Source organism: Solea senegalensis, linkage group LG19 (assembly GCF_019176455.1).
Source record: "Solea senegalensis isolate Sse05_10M linkage group LG19, IFAPA_SoseM_1, whole genome shotgun sequence".
Lineage (NCBI taxonomy): Eukaryota > Metazoa > Chordata > Actinopteri > Pleuronectiformes > Soleidae > Solea > Solea senegalensis.
The window spans coordinates 2,992,915-3,017,741 of NC_058038.1; the positions used below are offsets into that span (position 1 = coordinate 2,992,915).

At 41.1% G+C, this 24,827-nt stretch overlaps 2 protein-coding genes across 4 annotated transcripts; one reads left to right on the top strand and one right to left on the bottom strand.

The window, feature by feature from the left end:
- Positions 1 to 504: 504 nt before the first annotated feature.
- On the bottom strand, positions 505 to 8,831 carry LOC122785169 (cytohesin-4-like). The gene is made up of 13 exons (XM_044050837.1): positions 8,397 to 8,831; positions 7,069 to 7,151; positions 6,780 to 6,844; positions 5,980 to 6,046; positions 5,178 to 5,296; positions 4,532 to 4,612; positions 4,302 to 4,414; positions 3,953 to 4,101; positions 3,763 to 3,874; positions 3,593 to 3,669; positions 2,993 to 3,064; positions 2,740 to 2,888; positions 505 to 2,071 (listed from the first exon to the last, which is right to left on the bottom strand). The coding sequence occupies exons 1-13, from the start codon at positions 8,434 to 8,436 to the stop codon at positions 1,969 to 1,971; spliced, it is 1,230 nt and encodes a 409-aa protein (XP_043906772.1). The 5' UTR covers positions 8,437 to 8,831; the 3' UTR covers positions 505 to 1,968.
- Positions 8,832 to 12,664: 3,833 nt separating this feature from the next.
- On the top strand, positions 12,665 to 22,735 carry sstr3 (somatostatin receptor 3). Of its 3 annotated transcripts, none has more exons than XM_044050208.1 (2): positions 12,665 to 12,729; positions 20,885 to 22,735. In XM_044050208.1, the coding sequence occupies exon 2, from the start codon at positions 20,942 to 20,944 to the stop codon at positions 22,412 to 22,414; it is 1,473 nt and encodes a 490-aa protein (XP_043906143.1). In that variant the 5' UTR covers positions 12,665 to 12,729; positions 20,885 to 20,941; the 3' UTR covers positions 22,415 to 22,735. The 3 variants fall into 3 exon arrangements, with proteins under 3 accessions (XP_043906143.1, XP_043906142.1, XP_043906144.1); XM_044050207.1 differs by lacking the exon at positions 12,665 to 12,729 and adding an exon at positions 14,590 to 14,712; XM_044050209.1 differs by lacking the exon at positions 12,665 to 12,729 and adding an exon at positions 20,688 to 20,694.
- The last annotated feature ends 2,092 nt before the right edge of the window (positions 22,736 to 24,827 follow it).

Below are 24,827 nucleotides of genomic sequence, written 5' to 3' on the forward strand. Positions count from 1 at the left end.
TGTTGAGTTCATTGCAATATTGGATTTTACAAAATACTGGTATTAAAAACGTGTCAACACAAATGTACTTGCATTTACTCCTGTGACCGAAAATAAACTGACAAAGAAACATATTCACCAACAGACCAACTGCCAAATAGTGCACCAAAAAAAGAGAAAATGTCTTATTGAACCCAGAGATGAAACTAAAATGACCAGAAATAATAGAAAGACGACAGTAACTCAAAAACACTAGTATAGATGTGGGTTGTTGTTTTAATGTTCCTGCCAACATGCATGTGTGCATATCTCTGCATCACATCACCTCAACACAGAAAGTAAAAAAAAACCCTCATGCATCAAAGACTTCCTCATCTGACCGTGAAAGCAGTTATGATAAGAAGAAGAAGAAGACGCAGAATTTTTAACTCAGCACTTGACATGACTGATGATGCGATAAGAGACAAATCTGATGTGAAAGATTTTTAAAAAAAACATAAAATTGAGAGTGCGGTGCCCTCTGCTGGAAACAACACAACCACACAACCGTGCTCGCCAAAATAAAACACACAACAGTTTAGTTTGAATCATATTAAATTATAAAACACAGGCATTTATACATAAAATTACATTTCACTGTACAATTTCTACTTAATGATCAGATAAATTAAGAGCTTGTTATAAAGTTAAAAAAAGGTTTGTATTTTATGAAGTGAAGTAAGAAAAGTGTCATGTTTGTGTTTGTTTATAAACATTTTCTGTGCTTTTTGCTTTGCAAGTTTGTGTCTTTTTTGGTATGGTGGCCTGGACGTGCAAAGCATTTTTTAAAAAGTGTGAAACACTTTTACAAAGCTGGAGACACTTATTAGACACCTACAATTATTGTAGCCAAAGAAGCATTAAAAGAAAAAGTAAATAAATAAAATTGATTATAATAAACTGGAGGTAAGAGTTGCTCATTCTTTGAGGTTTCTGTTTCTTTTTTGTTATTTTTTCAGTTTACACTACTTTAAGTCCTGTTTTCATTGGCATGGGTTCATCTGTAAGTTTGTCGGACCAGTCCCAATTTTTCGTGATGGATAAGCGATCACCCGAGTGTGCTCCCATCCCATTTTGGTAAGAATCCGCCCAGTGACGACGTCACAAAACGTGATCAAATTTTCAAGAAATCCCACTCTCTTATAATGGGCAAAACTTAAAAATAAACCATCAATTGATTTGAAGGAAATTGCAGAATCAAACTCTCTACCACCATACTGAGTTTCATCCAGATCTGATCCCGATTTGGTGTCAATTTCTTTCACACCCTCTGTTTCTTTTTTTGTTGTTGTTGCTGCTGCCATTTTCCTGTTTATATTACTTTTTTTCATCGGCACGGATTCATCTGTAAATTTGTCCAACCAATCGGAATTTTTTCTGCCGGGTAGGCGATCACCCGAGTATGCTCCCATTTAATGTTGGTAAGAATCCGCCCACTGACGATGTCACATAATGCAATCAAATTGGCTAAATATCCCACTCTCTTATAATGGGCAAAACTTATAAACGTATTGGAATGAAATCTAGTATCTGTATGCAGGATCACATATTCTACCATCGGACTGGGTTTCATCCAGATCTGATCTAGATTATGGATTTGGTGTCAGTTCAGATTTAGCATGGGTATGTAAAAAAGAAAAAGAAAGATTGTAACATGAAAGTCCAGTAGAGGTCGCTCTGTTCCTGCATCCAGTACAGTTAATCCATCCTTGACACTAGGATGTGGTCGGGTGGGATGAGCGTGTTTCAGGCTCCGCCCCCTGCAGCAGGTGTGTGTGTGTCAGTTTGCAGAAGTAACACGAGTAACTGAACCCCCGAGAGTCACAAACAGCTTGCAGAAGTTTCATTTCCCAGTTTGTTGAGGTTTGTGAAACGCCGTCCGACTTACTGTAGTTTCTGTTTCATCGTAAAAAACAGAAAAACAAACAGGAACAGGGACAGGAACAGGAGTCACGTGTTGTTTCCACTGAGGTCGGTGGGGTCAGCGTTGCAGATGACCTTCCTCTTGCGCAGAGACACCAGGTCATAGAAAGGATCCTTGGTGACGCTCGCCCTGAGAAACAATAGTGAAGATTAAGATTAAGAAAAACAAGTATAATTCCTTATAATAGATAGATATTGATATAAGTTCTGTATGGTTGTCATTTGATGTAAGCCAGAGATTTTAAACTCGTGGTACATTTATTTTGAAATCGCCCACCCCTACTGAATATTTTTCACTTGACAGACCAGACCAGGTACTCAGTGGCCCCCAAGGCTGGTCATGCTTTAGTTAGCTTAGCATTAACCTCTTGGTGAGCATTTGCAGGTTCTACTTGCCAAGGCATCAAGCTTCAGTAGGAAGTATTTATCTGTAAGTTTGTGCTTCTGTTAGCAACTTCCTGTCTACTGCTTTTTTTTCTTTTTTCTTACGTATGGGTCTGAATTTTTCGTGACGTGTAGGCGATCACCCGAGTATGCTCCAATTCAATGTTGGTAAGAATCCGCCCACTGATAATGTCACAAAACGTCATCAAATGTATTTACTATTTACTTATAATGAGTAAAACTTAAAAATAAACCATCGTATCTCTGTCAAAACTCAATGGAGTTGAACGGAATATCTGTACGAGTCAAACACTCTACCATCTTCACTCCATTTGGTGTCAATTTCTTTCTGTGTCCTCACACGTGTCCTCCCTGTGTGTCCTCCCTCCCCTCCACAGAGTCAGCAGCTCTCACCTGATGGCGTCCATCCAGGTGTCGCGCTCGTCTGCACTGGCTGCGCTGAGTTTATAAGACCGATGTTTGCCCTGAACCACCTGACCTTTGTTCTCCGTCTTACAGGCCTTGATCTTCTGTCCTTTAGGATTAAACAACTCCAGACAATACTGTCCACACACACACACACACACACAGTGAGCACATACTGAGGACAAATGTATCTGCTGTGTGTGCGTGTGTGTGTGTGTGTGTGTGTGTGTGTGTCACTCACAGATTTGCTGCCCTCCTGCAGTTTCCTGACACTCAGATTCTCCAGAGGAATTATTCCGATTGGATCTTTGTCCTGAAAGAGGGTTTTTAATCATTCATTCATTCATTCATTTAGACGGTTGGGTGGATGAATGAATGTTTGTTAATTGGTGGGTATGTAGATGAATGAACACATGAATAAATTGTGTATAATTCATTGGTTGGTGGATGAATTAATGCTTGCAAGTGGATGATTTATTGATGGATTGATTGATTAATTGATTGATGAATGGATGAATGTTTGTTAGTGGATGATTGATTGGTTTGTAGATGGGTGGATGGATGAATAGATGAGTGCTTGGTTAGTAGATGAATGAATGAATAGATGGTTAGTGGATGGTTGATTGGTTGGCAGATGAATAAATGCTTGTTAGTGAATGAATAAATGAATGCTTGTTAGTAAATGTTAGTAAACGAAATGAATGAATGAATGTCTATGGATTAATGAATGCTTGTTCGTGGATGGTTGATTGGTTGGTGGGTGGATGGATGTATGGATGATGAATGGATGCTTGGTTAGTGAATGAATGAATTGATTGATTGACCAGTGCTCAGAACTCACTGTGGTGTATTTAAAGTAGTACAGGCAGCTGTCTGTCAAAATAAACCACCTCCTCTTCCAGGTTTTCACTCGTCCACCTTCATCAGAGACAAACATCAAAGTTAAACTTGAAAGTTTTTCGCCTCCTTGTGTTTTTCTGTGCGATACCATAAATAAAATAACCCTCTCACCCATCTTCAGCAGCCAGCCTTCTCTGTCTGGATTAAAAAAGGTCAGCGTGAGGTCGTGGCCGTCGTCCTCTGGGATTTTAAAGGGCTCGCTGCGGATGCTGGCGTAGAGTTTCTGTGGGAAAGAAAAGAGTGAGGAGGTCACAGAGCTGCGTGACCTTTGTTTGAGGTGTTTGGAGTAAAAAAGACTGACCGCGAGCAGCTCGGTGGACAGGTCGTCCCCGTTGTTGATGCCTCTGTTCATGGAGACAAAGCGCTGCAGACTGGGTTTGTCCTTCACGTTGGGGTTGTGGAGACTCGTGTTGAGCATGATGATGGCGAAGGACAGGATGTAGCACGTGTCTGTGTCGCGAGAGAAGAACCACAGAGTTTCTTCAGCTCAAACAAAAACACACTCCATGATTTGTTTCCTGTCATCGTCACTTCTGACTCCACTCGGTTTAGTGTCAGTCTTGTTGTTTTCCATGACTTCATAGCTCCTCCTCAAAGTGGGCGGAGTCATCACAGCACGGCAAGTGTATCATGAAGTGATTTGTTGTTACCTGTGGACTGAAAGACTCCGGGGTTACAGTCACAGTAACGAGTTGCAAACGCTTCCATCATCCTGTCGATCTTCTGAGCTTCTCCCGGCAGACGAAAGCTCCACAGAAACTGTCTGAACGAAAGAAACGAGCGAAGAACAGAAGACAGAAGAAGGATTTCAATGATTCACGCAGACTCTCACACTGTGTGTGTGTGTGCGTGTGTGTGTGTGTGCGTGTGTGACACGAACCTCAGCGCCTGCACCAGATTCAGGTCAGAGAATTCATGTAAACTCACAAAGGCTTTCAGTGTCTCCAGATGCATGTCCTCCCTGTGAAAGCGTCATGAGTCCACAGTCATATAAACTTATATCAACACATTTTCTCCTGTCTTCATTCTATATATACATATACAGTATATGTACATATATACACACACACATATAAATCAGACATATAAATCAGAATTCTCAGTTTAAAGTTAGTCTGACTTTTTTATTTTTTTCCTCAGATTTCTGACTTTAATTTCAGAATTAATGCTGTTTTTTTGTTTTTTGTTTCGTTAACTGACTTTTTTATTTTTTTCCTCAGATTTCTGACTTTAATTTCAGAATTAATGCTGTTTTTTGTTTGTTTGTTTTTTTTGTTAACTGTGGCCCTAATACTCTTCCATAAAGCTGTAATTAATTGACTACATTTAATATTTTTTCTGTTTTTGTTATATACAGATTCATTTTGCATCAAAAATGTGTTTTTGGTGAACTATACATTAAAACCAACACTTTTACTTTGAAAAGCTTATGCAACATCATCCTAAATATTTTTAATTATGATAGATTAACAGGATATCATTTTAATTTCTACTGTGACTAAACAGCTGATGTGTGACGTCTGTACCTGTCTCCGAGGAAGTTTCCGATCGCGGTCTTGTTAAGCCCCTCCTCTTTGTACAGAAACTCGGCCACAGACTCTGCTCGCCACTCCAGCAGGTTGTTTGTGACCAGATAAATAAAACCCTGCAGGAGAGAAGGATGTGAATCTGTTTAATTATAATTATAAAATCTACTTATTAGACAGACTTTTCCAACAGGAAACTGAAGTTTGTAAACCCCTCACTCTCCCACACCAAAATCCTTAAAATCAGTGATTTTAGCTCACGGGGACACAGGAGCTGCTGGTCTACTGCTGCCTCATGTGTCACAGAGGTAAATGAGAACAAAAGACTTTGAACTCAGTGATAGAGGCAGCAGTGGATCAACAACTCCTGTGTGCTGTGATATAAAATTGATGATTTTGTCGATGGACTTTGGTGCAGGAGTTCAGGCACTTTTTCTTTTTCTTGCTCTGGAAGGTTTGAAAAGATGGAGGTCGCTGTGGTGAAGTGGTGCTTCTGCACCACTTCAGGGAACAGGATGTGGTATTTCTCGTTTGACATCTGTGCCTTCGTGCAGCGCTCGCGCTGTTGCAGCTCTCCCACACACACACATTTGCTTTCATCTCGCTGTTGACCTTCTCATCAAGAGGAGCTGAAGTAAGTGAAAGTATAACACAATGTATGAGCTAAACCTCCACACGCAGACCAGTAATCATGCATTGTTCTGTGAAAGCCTCTATCTGAACAACAAACAAACAAACACAACAACAACAATAAAGTCCTTCAGAGCGGGAAATCATGTGCACAATCACATAAAACACTCACTGTTTTTGGGTCCATGTTGAATTTCTTCTTCCCGCGTAAGAATCTTCGGTTCCTAACAACATTTTTACTGCAATAAAAGGCGGAAAAACGTCAAAAATGTGCATGTATTTTAAAATAATCTGTTAAGTATTTTTCCGAAATGGCAAATCCACATGATGAAAATTCAATATTTTAATAACTAACCAACTTGTACAACAAGTGACAAACTTTTTACTTCAATAATAGATGAAAAATGTCAAAAATATGCATGCATTTTCAAATAATCTGTTAATAATTGAATAAGTTTGTGTCCTATTGTAAACTGCAAACACTCCCACACCAAACCCCATGGAGAAAATCTACGAGTTTTACATCACAGCAAACAGGAGTTGTTGATCCACTGTTGCCTCCATCAGTTAATTCAAATGTGTTATTTTGTCACTTCGGCATTTGAAAACAATCGTTTCGATTTTCCTCAGTGACACAAAGTGACCACACGAGGCAGCAGTGGACCGCTAGCTAAAATAACTGATTTTCTCTCTGGACTTTGGTGTGGGAGAGTGAGTGGTGAACATAATTCATTTTCAAGTCGCTATAGTTTGTCTACCTGCAAAATAAAGAGACATTAAGTTTCATTAGGTGATGTTTTTGTTTAGTGGCTCATATCAGTATTTGCTGATGTCTTATTCAGGAACATTTTGAACTCCAGTTGCTGCAATTGCATGACTTCAGCATTTCCTGTGTTGTGGGAGTCTGCGCTGCATCTCCTTGTTGCTTCATTAAGGGGAAGCGGCCGGATGAGTCATTGCGCTCATACTTACTTCTGCTCCTCGACTTCGCGTCTGTGGATCTGTGTCTCGACAGGTTTGATCTGCGGCCTCAGATTCTGTGAAAAATGAGAGTTAGTGAAGTTAGTCTGAGGCTGTGACGCATGCTGTGATACAGTACATCACAGAGTGTGCTTGTCTCCCCCCCCACACACACACACAACTGTGATGAAATGACAAAACCTACAGATTCTATTTTTAGTTTTGCTGTAGAAATTCAGCAGCAGGAAGGAGAATAATGAGGAGGTTTTTTTTTAATGTGAGACAGAGACATTTTCACCACCTGAATGTCATCCAGCAGCTCAGACTTGTGAATCTTAATGGTTTCACCCGGCCTGCTCTCTGCCGCTGGGAGACTGGGATGAGCTGTGGAGGCAGAAGAGAAACCGTGAGAGCTGGGACAACAGCGATGCATCACAAGCAGCAAAGAGTTCAGCCTCAGTGGACAACTTGATAGAGAAGAGGTCAATGAGTGAGACGAGGGCGGAAGGATCTGAAAATAGTTGCTTCCTTTTTTCAATGATGAACGAGGCTAAATTTAAAAATAAATGATTCAGTTTTTTTTACTGACATTTCTCAGATGACAAATACTCACTGAATAAAGTCCACACCTGCTTACGCGTACGATATTATAAGGACACTGGAGTTTGTCAACTGCATACACTCACACACACCAAACCCCATAGAGAAAATCAGCAATTTAACATCACAGCACACAGGAGTTGTTGATTCACTGCTGCCTCCATCAGCAGGTTCAAGTTGTTATTTTGTTACTTAGGTGTTTGAAATTCTGTGTTAAAGTTTACCACAGTGACACAAAATGACCACACGGGGCAGCAGTAGACCCTCAGCGTCTCTGTTTACATGTGCTAAAATCGATGATTTTCTCCATGGACTTTGGTGTGGGAGAGTGAGTGGTTTACAAACTTGTTACAAAGTTTCCTGTTGGAAAAGTCTGTCTAACAGTGAGATAAAGACGTGAACATGTTCTTAAGATATCGTTAGATTTAAACTGGTGTCCATTGCAAGTGCAGTCTTTTGTTAAGTGACTGAAATCTGTTTTGTTTTTAGTGAGAACTAAAAACACCCCACAAACTATCCCTTTATGTACATTAAATGGCAGCTGATCTCAATTCAAGTTTTTTTCCATGACAAAGAATAACACCTGCAACACTAGAATAATTAACATTTTAATGGCACTATGAATCACATTGTCCAGGTACATTAGTCTGACTAAGCGTATACATGCAGGAGTAATCAGACTATGACAAAAAAAGTTTTGTTCTGCACTTTAAACATGTCTTAGTTCAGTTTTACATATTTGAACATAATTAAAAAATAACACAACAAAACATATAATCTGCTGAATAATAGCAAATAATCTTTAAATAAACAAAATTATAACCACTCCATGTTAGAAAGAAACAAAAAGTGAACAAGTGAGTTATCAACTTCAAATGATAATCAAAAGAAAACAGCATTTTAATCTTATTATTCAAAAAATCATCTCATAACAATCTTTATTTTTTAACAATAACAGCAATAGTCCTACTACTACTACTAGTAATAATAATACTATTAATGATAATGATGATGATAAAAAGAGTGTACCTCTCCCCCACAGAAAGCTGTCTTTCCTGCATATGGCCATGTTTGTGATGGTTCAGAGCGACTGAGCGACTCGACAGGAAACAAGCAGAGTGTCATTCAGAGAACTGCGACACACGCACACACACACACGCACACACGTGACGTGTAAAATGTCGACATGAGTGAGGACATTTCATTCATGTCCTGACGTAACAAAAAACAAAACGACATCACACAAGCTTTAGAAAATTAGACCTTTAAATGTACGTCCACATGGGAAAAGAAAATCAGCTGCATGTCTTAATGTGTGACAATATTTATGTTTCCTTAAAGGTGTGAAAGTATTTTACTCACATTTTAGATACAGAGCGGGAGCGATAGATTCAAGGTTTGTGTGGAGAATTCATGCAGACGAACCAGCACAAATCAGCCTGACACTGAGTTTCACAGCTTCATTTCTCTCAGCTCACACTCCTCAAATTAGCCTCGTCTCTTCGGCTGTCGCTCACCACGGCTGCTTCTCATAAGGCGAGGAAATCTCGCAGCTGCTGCGCAGCTTTGATGCTCCCGTTATTGCTTCTATCATCGCCGTTCTGTTGTCATATGTCTATATATAGCAGCGCTGTCCGCGATAAGACAGACGCTGCTCCCGGGACACAATGAATCACTGGACAGGGCGAGTGGTCACAGGGTCAGAGGTCACGGAGGCCTGCTGTGTTATGAAATGACCGTTTTGAAGACGTTTAAAGGAGCAGGAAAGATTTCAAATGGTGGCAAAGAGACAGAAAATTCAGCATTTTGGTGTGCGATTAACCGTATACATGCAGGAGCAATCGGACTATCAATCACACTATCTAGGTACATTAGTCCGACTGAGTGTATACATGCAGGAGCAATCAGACTATCAATCACACTATCCAGGTACGTTAGTCCGACTGAGTGTATACATGCAGGAACAATGGGACTATCAATCACACTATCCAGGTACGCTAGTCCGACTAAGTGTATACATGCAGCAGTAATCGGACTATGAATAACATTATCCAGGTATGTTAGTCCGACTAAGACTAGCTTGATTTTAGTGGGACTAATGTGTTAACATGACATTAAGAAAACTGAATTGTTGTCTTGATTTTTAATGTTCAGCATTTCTCTCTGGCTGAACACTGGACTTGTAACCCTGACTAATTCTAATTCTCTATGAGCCACACGTCAGTGAAAACAGACTGGATTTCCTCACTGCAGCTGATGTGGGGACAGTCCAGCTGTGTGGACATCACAGGTGCACAGTGAGACGCAGACGAGGGGGAAAATTGTCCTTCATATTTTGCAATAATTGAGGTGCCATTCATCCCCATTTGTGTCATTAAAGAACTTGTCACTCACAAAAACAAAGTGTTTGGATTCATCAGCAACACACACACACACACACATAGTCTGGTTTACATGACTTCAGAGGACACTACATTGACTTAGATTCATTTCACTTTAAAACATGTCTTTACCTCAAAATGTAATAATTGGGGACTTGATTTTTGTCCCCATAAGGAAGACACGTCCCCATAATGTGAGTGTGTAGACAGGTATAGGTCCACACACAGACATATTTCCTCTTGTGAAACTTTGGTTTTGTTACTGTTAGTCATTGTTCTGTTTCAAGGCCCAGGTGTTTTATCCCGTTACCATAGTAACCTGATATTAATAATGCCGCCTTGACAGATAAGAGATGTGCAGATGTCGAATGCCAATCTGTTTTCAGACAGTGAATGCAGGTGTAGAAGTGACTGGATTCATGTGTACACACTTCATCATTTTTATGAATAACACTATCCTGGTACGTTAGTCCGACTAAGCGTATACATGCAGGAGTAATCGGACTATCAATCACACTATCCAGGTGAGTAAAATAACCACAAATGTCTCTCTGGTGTCTCTCTGATGTTTCTCTGGTGTGTCTCTGGTGTCTCTCTGGTGTGTGTCTGATGTCTCTGGTGTCTCTCTGGTGTCTCTCTGGTGTGTCTCTGGTGTCTATCTGGTGTGTCTGATCTGATGTCTCTGGTGTGTCTCTGGTGTCTCTCTGGTGTGTCTCTGGTGTCTATCTGGTGTGTGTCTGATGTGTCTGATGTCTCTGGTGTGTCTCTGGTATGTCTCTGGTGTCTCTCTGGTGTGTCTCTGGTGTCTATCTGGTGTGGGTCACGGCTGGCGTCTCTGGTTCAGGGGTTGGACAAAAGGAAGCAGTCTCTGGGGAGAGTTCACAGCAGGTGAACGGAGGTGAACGAGACGATGATGGACTGAGTCAGGCTGTGATTGGACGAGGGGACGCTTGGCTTCACACTAATGAGAAAAGCAGCAGCATTAGGACTTGCTCACTGTCCCTGGAGGACACTTGTGTTTGCTCCACAGTGGGAGAACAATAATGACTTTAAAGGTCCATTCAGTGGTTTTCATTAAATCATCTTTTCCCCTCAGTGTTCAACAGTGAAAAATCATGACTGTATATTTGTATAGGTGTGGAAAACAGAGAGATAGATAGAGAGATAGATAGATAGATAGATAGATAGATAGATAGATAGATAGATAGATAGATAGATAGATAGATAGATAGATAGATAGATAGATAGATAGATAGATAGATAGATAGATAGATAGATAGATACACATATATCGATCAGCAATGTCGTCTTATAGTTGTCACTTTAAGCCCGTTTTTGCCTGACTGATTCAGCTTTGAGTCATTTTCAGATCACTTCTAAGACACATGTTCATCTTCTGGCTGTTAGCAGAATTTAAAGATGATTGAAAAAGGTAAAAAATACAAAATGGTTGTTGTTTTCTTCTTCTGACCTTCACTATCAAAAGGAACGATTTGAATCACCTTCTTTCACATTTCAGGTTCAAAGATCTGTGTTTTGTAAAGGTTTAATAACAGGAAGCCTTGTGTGTTACAGTATGTGTGACTCTGTGTTGTGCAGCAGCAGCAGCAGCAGCAGGAGACACTTGTGTCTGTATACTGAGTGTGTGGATCAAATTAATTTCAGTAATAAAGTGGTGTGAGTGATTTACAGAAGCCAAATGACAACTGCGGCTGAGAGAGGGATTGAAAAGCAGCCACCAAAGTTCTCTCTCTCTCCCAAATTAAATCAATATATTCCTTTTATTTTGCTGAAGGACCCTTGAGTGTGATGGACTGTCCTCCATCAGTCTACAGATGAGAGACAGAGACGTCACGTGACTCGGTTTCTGTGAGTTCACTGTTTACTTTAAATCCACGGAGATCGACCGACGTTAATTCTGTAGAATAGAGAATAAAAGCCATCTTGAAGACGGAGACTAAGAAGGTGACAGCGTGAACAGAAAGCACTTACCTCACGGCGGGAGCAGCAGGTTCCTGTCAAAGTGGATGAAAGGTTCACGGGAGAGAACTTTATATTTTTTGATTTAGAGGAGGATGATAATAAACACTCTGCATAACCTGAATACACAAACACACCAGGCGCCGCTTTGGCTTCATTTCTACGTCTGAGAGTGAAGCAGTGATTTATGACATCGACTGACAAACAAAAACAGCAGCATCTGAATCAATCACAGAGAAAAGAGAATAAATCAACACTAACAACCTACAACGCACTAAAGGCGTCTGTACTTTTACTGAACACAATCTGTGGATGCGTGTGTGTGTGTGTGTGTGTGTTTATAAATTCTTAAATTTCAGCTTCAACAACTGTAAATGTGGTGGAGTTGAAGGTGAAGTTTCAAGGTGAACGTTTTATTGAGCATCACTGTGAGAGTGTTTGTTATATAAACCATGAGTCGTGTGTGAAGAAAAGATCCTCTTTTGTTTTGGCATCGCATTCACCCACACGTCATCATCCACTAATGACTCATCAATAATAAAAAAAAAGATCAAACACTTTAAAGTTCGCTGTCGTCATTCAGCTCCTCCCACAAATTCTGCTGTTAATGTAATAAAATTTCCTTTTTCACACTGTAATCTGTTTTGTATGTCATTGTAGTGTGGCACAAATATTACAGGTGGTAATAGGTGGGCAAAAAATGACATCTCCATATTTTTGGGTATTTTGAACAAAGAAAACGTTTAGGTCAGTTTAGTTTATTTTGTACAGCGCCCCAGGCATGACATGGGAAATACCTATTTGTGGCCACAAATTAATAATTTGTGGTAACAAGTTAATATTTTGTGGGAACAAGTTAATATTTCATGGTAACACATTTCGTGCACACGTTTTACTTGTGGGAACAAATACATTTTAGTATCGGCTCAGCTCAGAGGACATTTTTCACGAGACGAGAAGGACGATCGCTGCCTCAGCGAGAGAACAACGTCCTTTTATAGGTGAGTGTGTGTGTGTGTGTGTGTGTACCGCTTTAGGACCTTTTTCTGACCTTGTCGGGACCAGAGGTCCTCATGGAGACCAAAACCTGGGCCGAATGAGGCAGAACCTCATTTCTGAGGAACTGGTTAATGTTAGGGCTAAGATTTGAATTATGGTTACGGTTAAGGTTAGTCATTAACTGGTTATGGTCAAAGTTAGTGATTTCTGTTTAGTCTGTTCAGATGAATGGAAATCAATGGAGAGAGTTGTCAAGCAAACTTATCTTTGTGAGGACATTTTGGCTGGTCCACACAACTTGAACAGGCCTTTTGTGGATTAAGACCTGGTTTTGTGTGTGTGTGTGTGTGTGTGTGTGTGTGTGTGTGTGTGTGTGTCTGTGTGTGTGTGTGTGTGTACCTTGGAACACAGTGTATTGATCTGTTGTGCCCATGTTGAGAAAAACACTGAAGACACATCTGCTTTACAAGACCCATGACAGCAATCAGCCAGAGAAGAAGCCGCGTGTGTGTGTGTGTGTGTGTGTGTGCGCTAACCCCCACTCCTACGTCCTCTCTCATTTTCATTGGCTGGAAACATGACTTAACTCAGACTGTCATCTCAATCACATGAAGATTTAAAACATGTATGATCCATTTTTTTGTCCAGGAAACAAATCACCATAAAAACTCAGTACTGAAGTGATGTCATTTTTATGCAGTTTTATTGTGGGATTAACACTGGTTCAAACCAGTTAAAGGTGTGATTTATTATTTTAAAAAAAAGAAAAAAAAAGGTGTGGTTAGTGAGACACTGACACTTCTGCTGCTAAGAAACCAGACTTACTCTCACGGTCAGCAACAACACAAGGGAAAACCGGATGAAAACCACTTCATATCGAAATGTTTGAAGCTTCATCTCACAGTTAAATCGATTTTTCCAACAGGAAACTGAAGTTTGTAAACCACTCACTCTCCCACACCAAAGTCTATAGAGAAAATCAGTGATTTTAGCTCACAGGGACACAGGAGCTGCTGGTCTACTGCTGCCTCGTGTGGTCAGTTTGTGTCACTGAGGTGAATCTGAACAAAGGATTTCAAACACAGAATTTGACTAAATGACACATTTAGACTCAGTGATGGAGGCAGCAGTGGATCAACAACTCCTGTGTGCTGTGATGTTAAAATCACTGATTTTCTCTGTGGACTTTGGTGTGGGAGAGTTTTATGGTTTACAAAATTCAGTTTCCTGTTTCCAGTGAGATAAAGATGTGAACGCGTTCTAAACTGTTTTCCATGTTTTATGTAAGTCCTTAATGCGTAAATGTGACTCCTGTTCTTAACTGTTTTCCATGTTTTACGTAAGTCGTTAATGCGTTAATGTGACTCCTGTCCTTCTTTACTGCCTCTGGCCCTGGCTCTCAATTGAGCGAAATGGTAAAATATAAATAAAATTAAATTAAAAAATGAGGTAAAATATATAAAATAAAAGTAAAATAAATAAAATAAAGGTAAAATGAACCTCTGTTGACTAACATTAACACGTTAGTGCAGCAAATAATTTCACATAAGTGTCTTGTTGTTTTTTACAGTGTAATCGTCTCCTTAGTTTGTTTCTGGAAACATATGAGTTCATTTCCAGACGAATAATTAATAATTGACAATAAATAAATACCAGAGCGTGTGTGTGTGTGTGTGTATGTGTGTGACACCAAAGGATTTTAACACCTCCCACTTGAGTGTGTGTGCAGCAGCAGAGCTGTTACCTAGTTACAGACGAGAGAGGAGGAGAGACAGAGAGAGAGACAGAGAGACAGAGCGAGAGCTGCTGCTGACCGTCAGTGCATCAGCATCAGTCAGAGAGAGAGAGAGAGAGAGAGAGAGAGCAGACGAAGAGGAGAAACTGAGATGAAGATGATGAAGATGAAGAAAATGAGGACTCGTCCATGACAGGAAAACACGTCCACATGATCTGAACGAGCTGAGGAAAAGTCTCTGCATCACCAGGTAAGTTTGTGTGTGTGTGGTGATGATGATGATTGTGTGTGTGTGTGTGTGTGTGGTGATGATGATGATTGTGTGTGTGTGTGTGTGTGTGTGAGAGAGACGATGATAATGTGTGTGTGTGATGATGATGAAGATAATGATGATGTGTGTGTGTGTCGATGATGATAATGTGTGTGTGTGTGTGTGTGTGTGTGTGAGACGATGATGATGATTTACTTTAATGTAAAGCTCTTTGTTGCTGTTAATATTATCATAATAATTATTAGTGTTATTATTATTATTATTATTGTTGTTGTTTTTATTATTGCTTGTTTTTAATGTTGTGTTTTTGTGAAATAAACTTTTTGGAATCTCACATAAACGAGACAATGACAGAGAGCTGATTATCTACAACACGCATGCTCACACACGAGTATAATAAAATATTGTACATGAATAAATGAATGAATGAATAAACAAACATGTAAGGGATGCAAATAAAGAGAGAAAATGAAAGATATTTGATTTAAAGAGAAATAAATAACATGAATAAATAAATAAATAAATAAATAAATGAATGAATGAATAGATAAAAAGTTGACCACATAATCGTGTGACGTATTTTCTCTGTTGTCATAGTAACACATGTTATAACATCAGTGACATTGGGTGGAAAAAGAAAAGAAGAACAAAACAAACAATTTTTTGTGATTTCATTCATGCATTTCACTTTATTTTGTTCCATTGATGCTAAAAATAATAATTCTGTCTTTTTTGTGGTTCAGTGTCTTTTTGAATTTTGCCGTTATTATGTTTTTATATAAATCTTATTTTTTATGTTCTTTGTTTTAATTCTTTGCACTTTGGGAAACACCAATCAACATTTGTTGTAAACCATGTGGAGCGCTGTTAGGGATGCTACTGCTAACAGGGCTAACAGCTAGCCCGAGATACAAGTTTTTTGTTATCAACTGTAACATGAAGATGTCACATTCTGCCCAGCCCTAACAGCCAGACACAAGTGCTGAGAGAACTGTGGAGAAGAGGAAGAAGAAGAAAGGAAATAAACGGGAACTTTGAAGGAAAAAAAAACAGAAACTTTGAAGGAAAACCAAGAATTTTTTAGGAAAACCAAAGATCTTTGAAGAAAAAACCATGAACTTTGAGCAGTGGAGAGCAGTATTGCCCCCTCTCAGGTTACAGCCTCTAATGTATTTGTGTGATGTGGTGAAAATCTCTTTTCATCTCCAGTTTGAAATGTAGCTGGAAAAACCTGGACAAGATACAAAAAAGCAAACAAACATCAAAGATGAAATGTAGACGCAGGATTGGTTGCCAGGCAGCGTGAGAATTCTCTGTGTTTATTAAATCACAGTTACTCACTGAGTCAAGGACGGAATAAAAAAACCTCCTTCTCTGAACTCTCATAAAAGCAGCGGCAGCCTTCAGGATGTCCGACCTCCCGCTGAGTCTAGAGGAGAGGAGTCAGGCGGGGGAAGTAAAGGGGCGTCGCCGTTAAATATTCATGGCTTCACACACTGAGCCACGTTTTATTCAAGGACATCTTAATTCACTGTGGAAAAATATGGAACTGTTCATTCTTCAAGGTTCAAGAAGAAGTGGTGGAAACCAAGAACTTTGAAGGAAAAGACATGAACCTTGAAGGAAAAACAGGAACTTTGAATGAAAACCAAGAACTTTGAAGGAAAACCAAAGAACTTTGAAGGAACCAAGACCTTTGAAGGAAAACCAAAGAACTTTGAAGGAACCAAGACCTCTGGAGGAAAACCAAAGAACTTTGAAGGAAAACCAAGAACCTTTAAGGAAAACCAAGAAGCTTTAAGGAAAACCATGAACTTTGAAGGAAAACCAAGAACCTTTAAGGAAAACTAGGAACTTTGAAGGAATACCAAGAACTTTGAAAAAAATACAAGAACTTTTAAGGAAAACTAAGAACTTTGAAGGAAAACTAAGAACTTTGAAGGAAAACTAAGAACTTTGAAGGAAAACCATATAACTTTGAAGGAAAACCAAAGAACTTTGAAGGAACCAAGACCTTTGAAGGAAAACCAAGAACTTTGAAGGAAAACCAAGAGCTCTGAAGGAACTAAGAACTTTGAAGGAACCAAGAACTTTAAAGGAAAGCAAGGCTGAACTTTGGAGGAAAGTTCAGTCAGACTTCAGTGAAAAAAACAGATTGACATGTGTTTGACTCATGAGACAAGGACAGAGACACAAGGACAAACATCTCTCCTCAGTAAATGTGCTGACTTTATACTAGAATTATAAAAAAAGTATCCAATCAATTAAAAAATTGAAATTTCGTTTGATGTCAAGGCTTCGATGATAAGTTTAAAAGACTCATTTCTAAAAGGTAATGAAAGATGAAATACGGACAGAACATTTCTGAGGCTTTTATTTTGAAAGTTGAGTCTTTTCCGGTGTATCGTGCAGCTATGTCGTTAATGCAGTAAAAGGGTTGATACAGTTTGTCTCTCTATAATTAATGATTTATGTTCCCTTATATTTAAGTTAAGAGTTGAAACCATGCTCCATGTAGCTTTTACTGTTATAATAAATGGAATGATTTGATATATTTGATGACATATTTATTTGTTAGGTTTCCATTAAGTGACAGTCACTTGACATGGCCCGTGTGATACGGTTGCTATGCAACAAAATCGGCTCAGAGACTTTCTATATCAGTCAATCAATCACTCGTCTTGTGTAATCAATGAGAAGAACCTCTGGAGAGAGAGAATTACACGCAGAATAATATGGATTAAGGTTTAATAATCTAATAATGACAAGTGAAGCATTTATGTTCACGTCCTTCATTATTAACTCAAGATGCTGACGGCGTAAAACAAAAACACTCACATGTGTTAGAGAGAAAGATACATGATGATGATGATGATGATGGGATTTGGGGAAGTGCAGCAGTTCGCTGACCTCATTTTTGAATCCACAAAACCTCTCGACAACTTTTCACCTTTGATTCGTCTCGCTCATTTACGTAGGTTGCCAAGATTCCAAATGGCAACTTCCTGTTGAGTTGAGGCCATGGTTACAGTCGCCTTTTTTGTTCGTCTTGGTCTATAACATCTTCCCACCAAGTTTCGGCAAATTTGGTGGAACTGAGCGTATGTCGAAGTCATAGGGCACTTCCTGTTTCATGGCGAATGGTCAGATGGTGACCACACCGTTTTGAATCTGCAAAACCTTTCAACAACTAAATAAACTGAATAAACTGTAATCTGGATTTATGACACATTTACATTTTAAGAAACGTTACAAATTTGATTCAAACTAGAGATAAAATGTCATCATTATCAATTATCAATAAAGTGCTTCAAAGAATCAGTATTTAAGTGCACTGATGTTTTCTTATAAACGGGTCATAAATGTGACATAAATGTCATAAAAACAGCTTTAAATTTCTCGTTCATCGTTCCTGTGGTTTGATGAGTCCGACGCTTTGATCTGTCTGATTCTCAGACGTGGAGACGTGGAGACGTGTGGACCTCAGTGTGTCCGGCTTCCTCCCGTGTGACGCCGCCGTCACTGGTTCACAACCTCAATTTACAAAGTGAATATTCAGAAAGGTTGTGAGAGCGCTGAGCGCCGCTCGGACTGTTAATGTGAAGATTACTGAGGCTGAAGAGAAATGAGGCAAAAATTCTTCTTCATTCTTTAAGGGACTGAAGGGAATTTCAAAGCAGAGACATGATCGGAGGTAAATTGTTTTCTCCGAGGCGTCGCAGATCAACGAAACCTAAATTGAAGTCACAGCTGCTCTTCAGTCGAGGAAGCTGCTCTTTGTGGTTTTTTACAAGCACGGGTTCACTTAGAGATGAAGTGGTTAAATTAATAAGTTATTAACATGTCTGTGTGTATCTAATGTTTTCACACAGCGTAAATGAACCCTTTAACCACCGTTTTACCAGGTAAAAAAAAGCAGTGTTTATGTGTATGCCATTAGATTTGTGTCAATACAACACTTTTTAAGAAGTAAAGAAAATATCAATTTAACCGTTCAAAAATATAAAAAGTCATTTAAAGTATTTTATTGTTTGGAAATACATTTGTTCTGTGCGCCGTGGTTTTTTGTTTGTGGGCGGGCCTTAGGAAGCTGCCTGCTGATTGGCTACTGAATTTTGGGGCGACAGCTCAATGGACTGGAAGTAGTCACTGGCTTGAAGTCGCTGTCCGTTTTCCCCGTCGACATACGAGAAAGTGAAAGTGCGGCAGGATAAACTGCATCTTCTACATGAATCAATGCAAAGGAGAAAAAAGCAGTGTTTTAGAGAAGAGGACGCAGTGGCCATCTGGTCACTAACTGATATTTAATGAAGGAAGATATTGGTTTCTTGTACTTGGAGGACGTATTATGGGTTATATCGTGGTTACACAGTCGTTCTTTATCATGAGCCTGGAGCAGCAGACTGTGCCTCCAGCTACACTCATGTTATTTTATTGTATTATTGTCATTATTGGTTAGTTTTGTCACCGCAAAATAAGCAGGAGTTTAGTCTCTTTAAGTTTCTCTTCTTCTTTCTCTTGCACTCGAAAAAAAAAAAAGAAGAAAAATCTCATCTCACGGGTGCAGTCGTTTCCATGCCGTTTATTTGGTTTGGTTTGATTGACGACCCGGGTCTCCAGCTTCCCCCTCTTCTCTCTGGTTTCCACGGTGACGGAAGTGCGACGTGAAATGTCCATAATCTAGAGGAATAGAGGACATTGAAAAATGATGAATGTAATAATGGCCTGAAAGGAAAAACATTTGTCGTTGTTGTTATTTTGTTTCTCCAGCGTCGCTCAGTGTCTTTTAAATTAAACTGTTTGAGGCAGAAAGTCGCGATGAATTCCCCGATCATGTGACTGAGCAGCTGTCGGCGAAAGGTGACAATTACATTTCAATCAGTTTGTTTGATCACTTTCACCAATGAGCTGAAGACACAGCTGTGCTTTTCTCACCGGTGGTTTTTGGAAACCAGAATCACTTTTGATCAAATCCAATTACAAAGGAATGTATTTTTTCTTTACCTCTCCAGGGGGCGCCACAGTAGATGATCCGCATATTTGATTTAGCAGAGATTTTTTTTTTACGCCAGATCTTCCTGACACAACGCTCTCATTTATCCGGGCTTGGGATCCCAGTGGCTGCCATCAATTTAGAGTGGGGATTGGGTGCCTTGCTCAGGGGTAACCCAGACCTTGACGTGGCAGGGACTCCAGAGCATAAATGGAACGCGTAATTCAACTCTGAACCATATCATTTCAGTCAGACTCTTAACGTCTGGTGTTGTTCATGTAAACATGCTAACAGTTTCCCTGATAAAACATTTTTCAAGGCATTAAATTGTTCTTTCCGAGAATGATCGTGTTAGTTTCCACTGACCAGGTTTGCATGGAGACATTGCTCCTGCTTAGCGGGGCTAACAGCGAGCTAACTCACGGTGCTAACTGCTGTAAATTTGGTCTGCTGTAAAGATCCGGTTTGTTTAACTACAGAGACTGATCGGATCGTAACGAAACTGTGTATTTAACAAAATTAAAGTGTCCAGAAGGTTCCTGAACTTTCAGTACAAGTCTCTGAAGCATGTCCTGTCCCCAGTTACTGCAGTGGAAACACACGTTCCTGAGGCGAGATATTTCACTCAGGTTAATATTAACCAGAGGAGTGACTCATTCTTCAGTTTCTCCTTTATTTCAAAATAAAAGTATGAACGTGTGGGTGTGGGTTGAGCGCAGCAGCTGTTACTCTGCTCCAGTCAGTGAACGTTTCCTGAATCCACACACAGTGTGGAAGACACCCCCCCGTGCGTGTCTTCCCGGTCCATGTTAAACCAAAGTGCTGCCGGGCATCAGCACCGCCCGTGTGTGTGTTTAGTTTGTCTCAGCCGCCGTGATTGAATGATTCCACCGGCTTTAACGGTTTCTTCTCTGACTCTTCACGTCTCCTGTCTGGATCGAGTGTCTGTCGTCTCCGCAGATAAGACTGTGCGAGAAAATCTACGGCTCTAGCTCACAATCGTATTTGAGTGAATTGCTATCAACGTGTTTTTCAAATGCAGTTCACAGTTTCCCTCGTGTCCTTGGAAAATAAATGTTTTCTTTTCACTCTCCTTAGAGATGAAAAAAGAGTCAGCTTTTCAGTTAGATAACAGGTTGCTTTTTTTTCTTCCCACAGAACAGATGGGTGGGAGCTGAGACGGCAGAAGGACGAGGCAACAGGAAGAGCACATCCATGGACGACATCTCGCTTCCCAGGCTGGAGATGACGGGTGAGGTGTGGGAGAATGACAGCTTCACCAGCCCGTCGCCCGGGCTCCCGCTGTTTCTGCTCATGTTCAACGGCAGCGACCCGAACGAGACACTGTGCGGCTACAACTGCTCCAACTCCACCAACTCCACCGAGCCGGACGTCCCCTCTGGTCCCAGCGTGGCCGGAGTCCTCGTCCCACTCGTTTATATCGTCGTGTGCATTGTCGGACTGGGCGGGAACACTTTAGTGATCTACATCGTGCTGTACTACTCCAAGATAGAGTCGGTCACCAACATCTACATCCTCAACTTAGCCATCGCGGACGAGCTCTTCATGCTCGGCCTGCCGTTCCTGGCCGTGCAGAACACGCTGCAGTCGTGGCCCTTCGGCTCCTTCATGTGCCGCCTGGTCATGACCGTCGACTCCATCAACCAGTTCACCAGCATCTTCTGCCTGACCGTGATGAGCATTGACCGCTACCTCGCCGTCGTTCACCCCATCCTGTCCTCAAAGTGGCGGCGACCTCAGGTGGCCAAAATGGTGAATGGCACCGTGTGGGCGCTGTCGTTTCTGGTTGTCCTGCCCGTGGTCGTCTTTGCCAACGTCCAGAAGACAGGAGGCACCTGTAACATCGCCTGGCCTCAGCCGGCGAACATCTGGAGCGCGGCCTTCATCATCTACACCTCCACAGTTGGATTCTTCTGCCCCCTCCTCATCATCTGCCTCTGTTACCTGCTCATCATTTTCAAGATCCGCAGCTCGGGTAAAAAAGTCCACGCCACTTCTATCAAGCGCAGGAAGTCCGAGCGCAAAGTGACACGCATGGTTGTGATTGTCGTCGCCATGTTTGTCGTGTGCTGGTTACCTTTCTACGCCGTCAACATCATCAACCTGCTGGTGTCCCTGCCCGCCGAGTACCACGGCCTTTACTATTTTGTCGTGGTGCTCGGTTACGCCAACAGCTGCGCCAACCCCATCATCTACGGATTCTTGTCAGACAACTTCAAGAGGGGTTTCCGGAAAGCTCTGTGCCGCTCCACGAGGAAGGTGGAGAACCACGAGCCCATGGAGAGCCGGCAGCCGCAGGACGAAGGCAGGCGTGCGCTCATGCCCCGAGAGAGCCTGAGACGGGCAATCAGGGACGAAGAGGACGAGGAGGAGGAAGACGTGTCGGAAATGACTGAGATCTACCGAATCGCAGAGAACGGAAACAACAACTTCCAGCCACAGAGCTCACGGCCGATGTTCCTGGAGAGAGAATCGACCCCAGGAGCGACAGAGCTGCGGTCCCCAGACAAGAAGGACAAATACGGGGACGCAAAAGCAAAGGACCCGGTCAACGGCTCCTCTCTGACTGTCCCGTTGCTTCTGAATGGAGCCAAAAATGGAAACATCAAAACTCTGCCAGAGGAAAATGTGGAGCAGAGCACTTCACTGGAGATTAGTTATTTATAGCGTGAAATACGGACTCAACGTCTTACAACGCAGGCTGGACTGACTCCAACTCACCACACAGCTGTTTGCATTGGAGCAGAAAATAAACAAGTATATCAATAATTTAAAAGGACAGTTTGTGTGGTTGACTGACGAAGACACCGAGAATCCACAGGGAAACAAGGAATTGATTTTAGATGATAAAATCTACACCTGACTAAGTCTGCAATATCATGAGAGCACGTGTGACTCTTTATCCCACTGTTAGGTAACTGAAGTCTGCTTTGCTTTGTGAAACCACTCACTCTCACACACCAAAGTCCATAGAGAAAATCAGTCATTCTAACGTCACAGCAAACAGGAGTTGTTGATTCACTGCTGCCTCCATCACTAACTTCAAATGTCATATTTTGTCACAAATCTTTATTCAGAATGACCTCAGTGACACAAAGTGACCACACGAGGCAGCAGTCGACCAGCAGCTCCTGTGTCCCTGCAGCTAAAATCACAGATTTTCTCTGTGGACTTTGGTGTGGGAGAGTGAGTGGTTTACCAACTCCAGTTTCCTGTTGGAAAAGTCTGTCTCACAGTGAGATAAAGACGTCACCGTTAGGCTGACATGGATTTTATTTAAAGTGGAGTGTGAGCAACAAAAAACACTATCCTTAATATAATAAAATAATAATAACTACACTTTACAGGACAGATTTGGTAAATGTTTTACCAACACATTGAATGTATCACAGTTTATGTACCTAATGTATATAGTGTATAAATGCATGACTGAATATACAAATGCGTGCCTTTATTTACTTTATTTCTTAGTGTTGTCGTCTTTTAGTCCATAAAAAAGCATTTCTATTCCCTTTTTTGAACCTTTAAAAGTACAAATAAAACATTCACAGTTTTATTTGAACTTTTGTATACATTGAAACAACATGTCAGTTTTCACTGACAAACTCTGAATAAAAAAAAATAAAAACAACATAAAATATGTCTTTCTCGTGTCCCAACTTCTGTGCAAAAATGAGGTTCATCTTTTATTTTACAAATACAAATCCTCTGCCTACAAAACTCTCTTTGTACAGCTGTAATTATTCATTTTAGATTTTGTGTGACGTCAGGCTAATGCTAATCCTGGTGAAACATAAATAAACACCGTGTCTCGCATCTCAGTCTGTTGTTGTCATTTTTGTCCATCAAACAAGAGAAAAAAATCGTTTTCAAAACTGAGTTCTGGAGGTTCACAGGTCCCCCATGATGCAACGCTCCAATTTGACCAAATCAGGTTTATTTTTCCTCCAAACTTCTTCCATCAGTGTTGCAGAACTTGGACGGCCTTTGTGTAGAAGCTCAAAAAAAGTCCTCGACCGCAGACATGTCCACTGCATGTTTGTCTCTGGCTCAAACGCTAAAGAAAACCTGGCCATGTTCTCGTCGACGTGACCGGCCCGGTGTGTGTCTGATCAGGGGTCAAAGGTTGGATACTGGATTTACACTTCCTCGATTGCGGATTTTAGGAACGATGCTTTAGGTCTGCTCCTGGTTTGTTCTTCCATCTGCATGGACATGGCTCCACGGCGTGTGTGAGACCGTCCTCCAACAAATCATAAATACAGGACTTAAGGCCCTGGTATACTTCTACGTCAGGGTCCTCTAGTATCCCACATTACCATAGGGTGGCAGTACAAGTCTGGACGCAGGGAATAGGACGCTTTCCTACCAAAGAAGAAGAAGAGAACGACGCTACAGCTTCCTCTCACACGTCTGGTTCGAGCGGCTGAAATGTCCGCCGGTTTGTGGCTCGGATGACTATCCTTGACGACTTCTTCTGTTGTGTTGAAATATTTTTGGAATGGCGCTTAATACTCCACCTACTGGTGGGGCAGAAGTGTAGTTTGCTCATGCGCTGTCCATGCGCAAACCAACATGCGGTTTCAAAATCTGGGCTGCACGATGATTTGTGCCATGTGCACGGTGCGCGTTGGGTCTGCGCGTGCGGTGCGCTGAAGTAGACCAGGATGCTTTCAGGATTTTTAAGTCTTTTTAACTCATCTACAGTTGGACATTGTTGGCTTTGATTCTTGTCGTCGCTGGACGTCGAGCTCATGACTCTTCAGTGACGACACTCTCTGAGTGAGCGGCAGTCTGTTCTACAGAAAACAAAAAAACACACCAGGTATCACCAGTAGAGTCGAGCCGAGTCGTGCTACAACTGACGTTCGTCAGTCGTTGGTGAACTTTAAGATCTTTGCAACTCGGCAGTGGACACAAGGGGGAGCTAAAAACAAAAACAACATCCAGATTTGCAAATTACGAATTAAACGGTGAAAAAATTCCATCCACATTTAATATACGGTCTCTTTGTGCGATGGATGAGGAGGCTGGGATCACACGCTGCTGCTGCTGCTGCTGCTGCTGCTGCTGCTGCTGC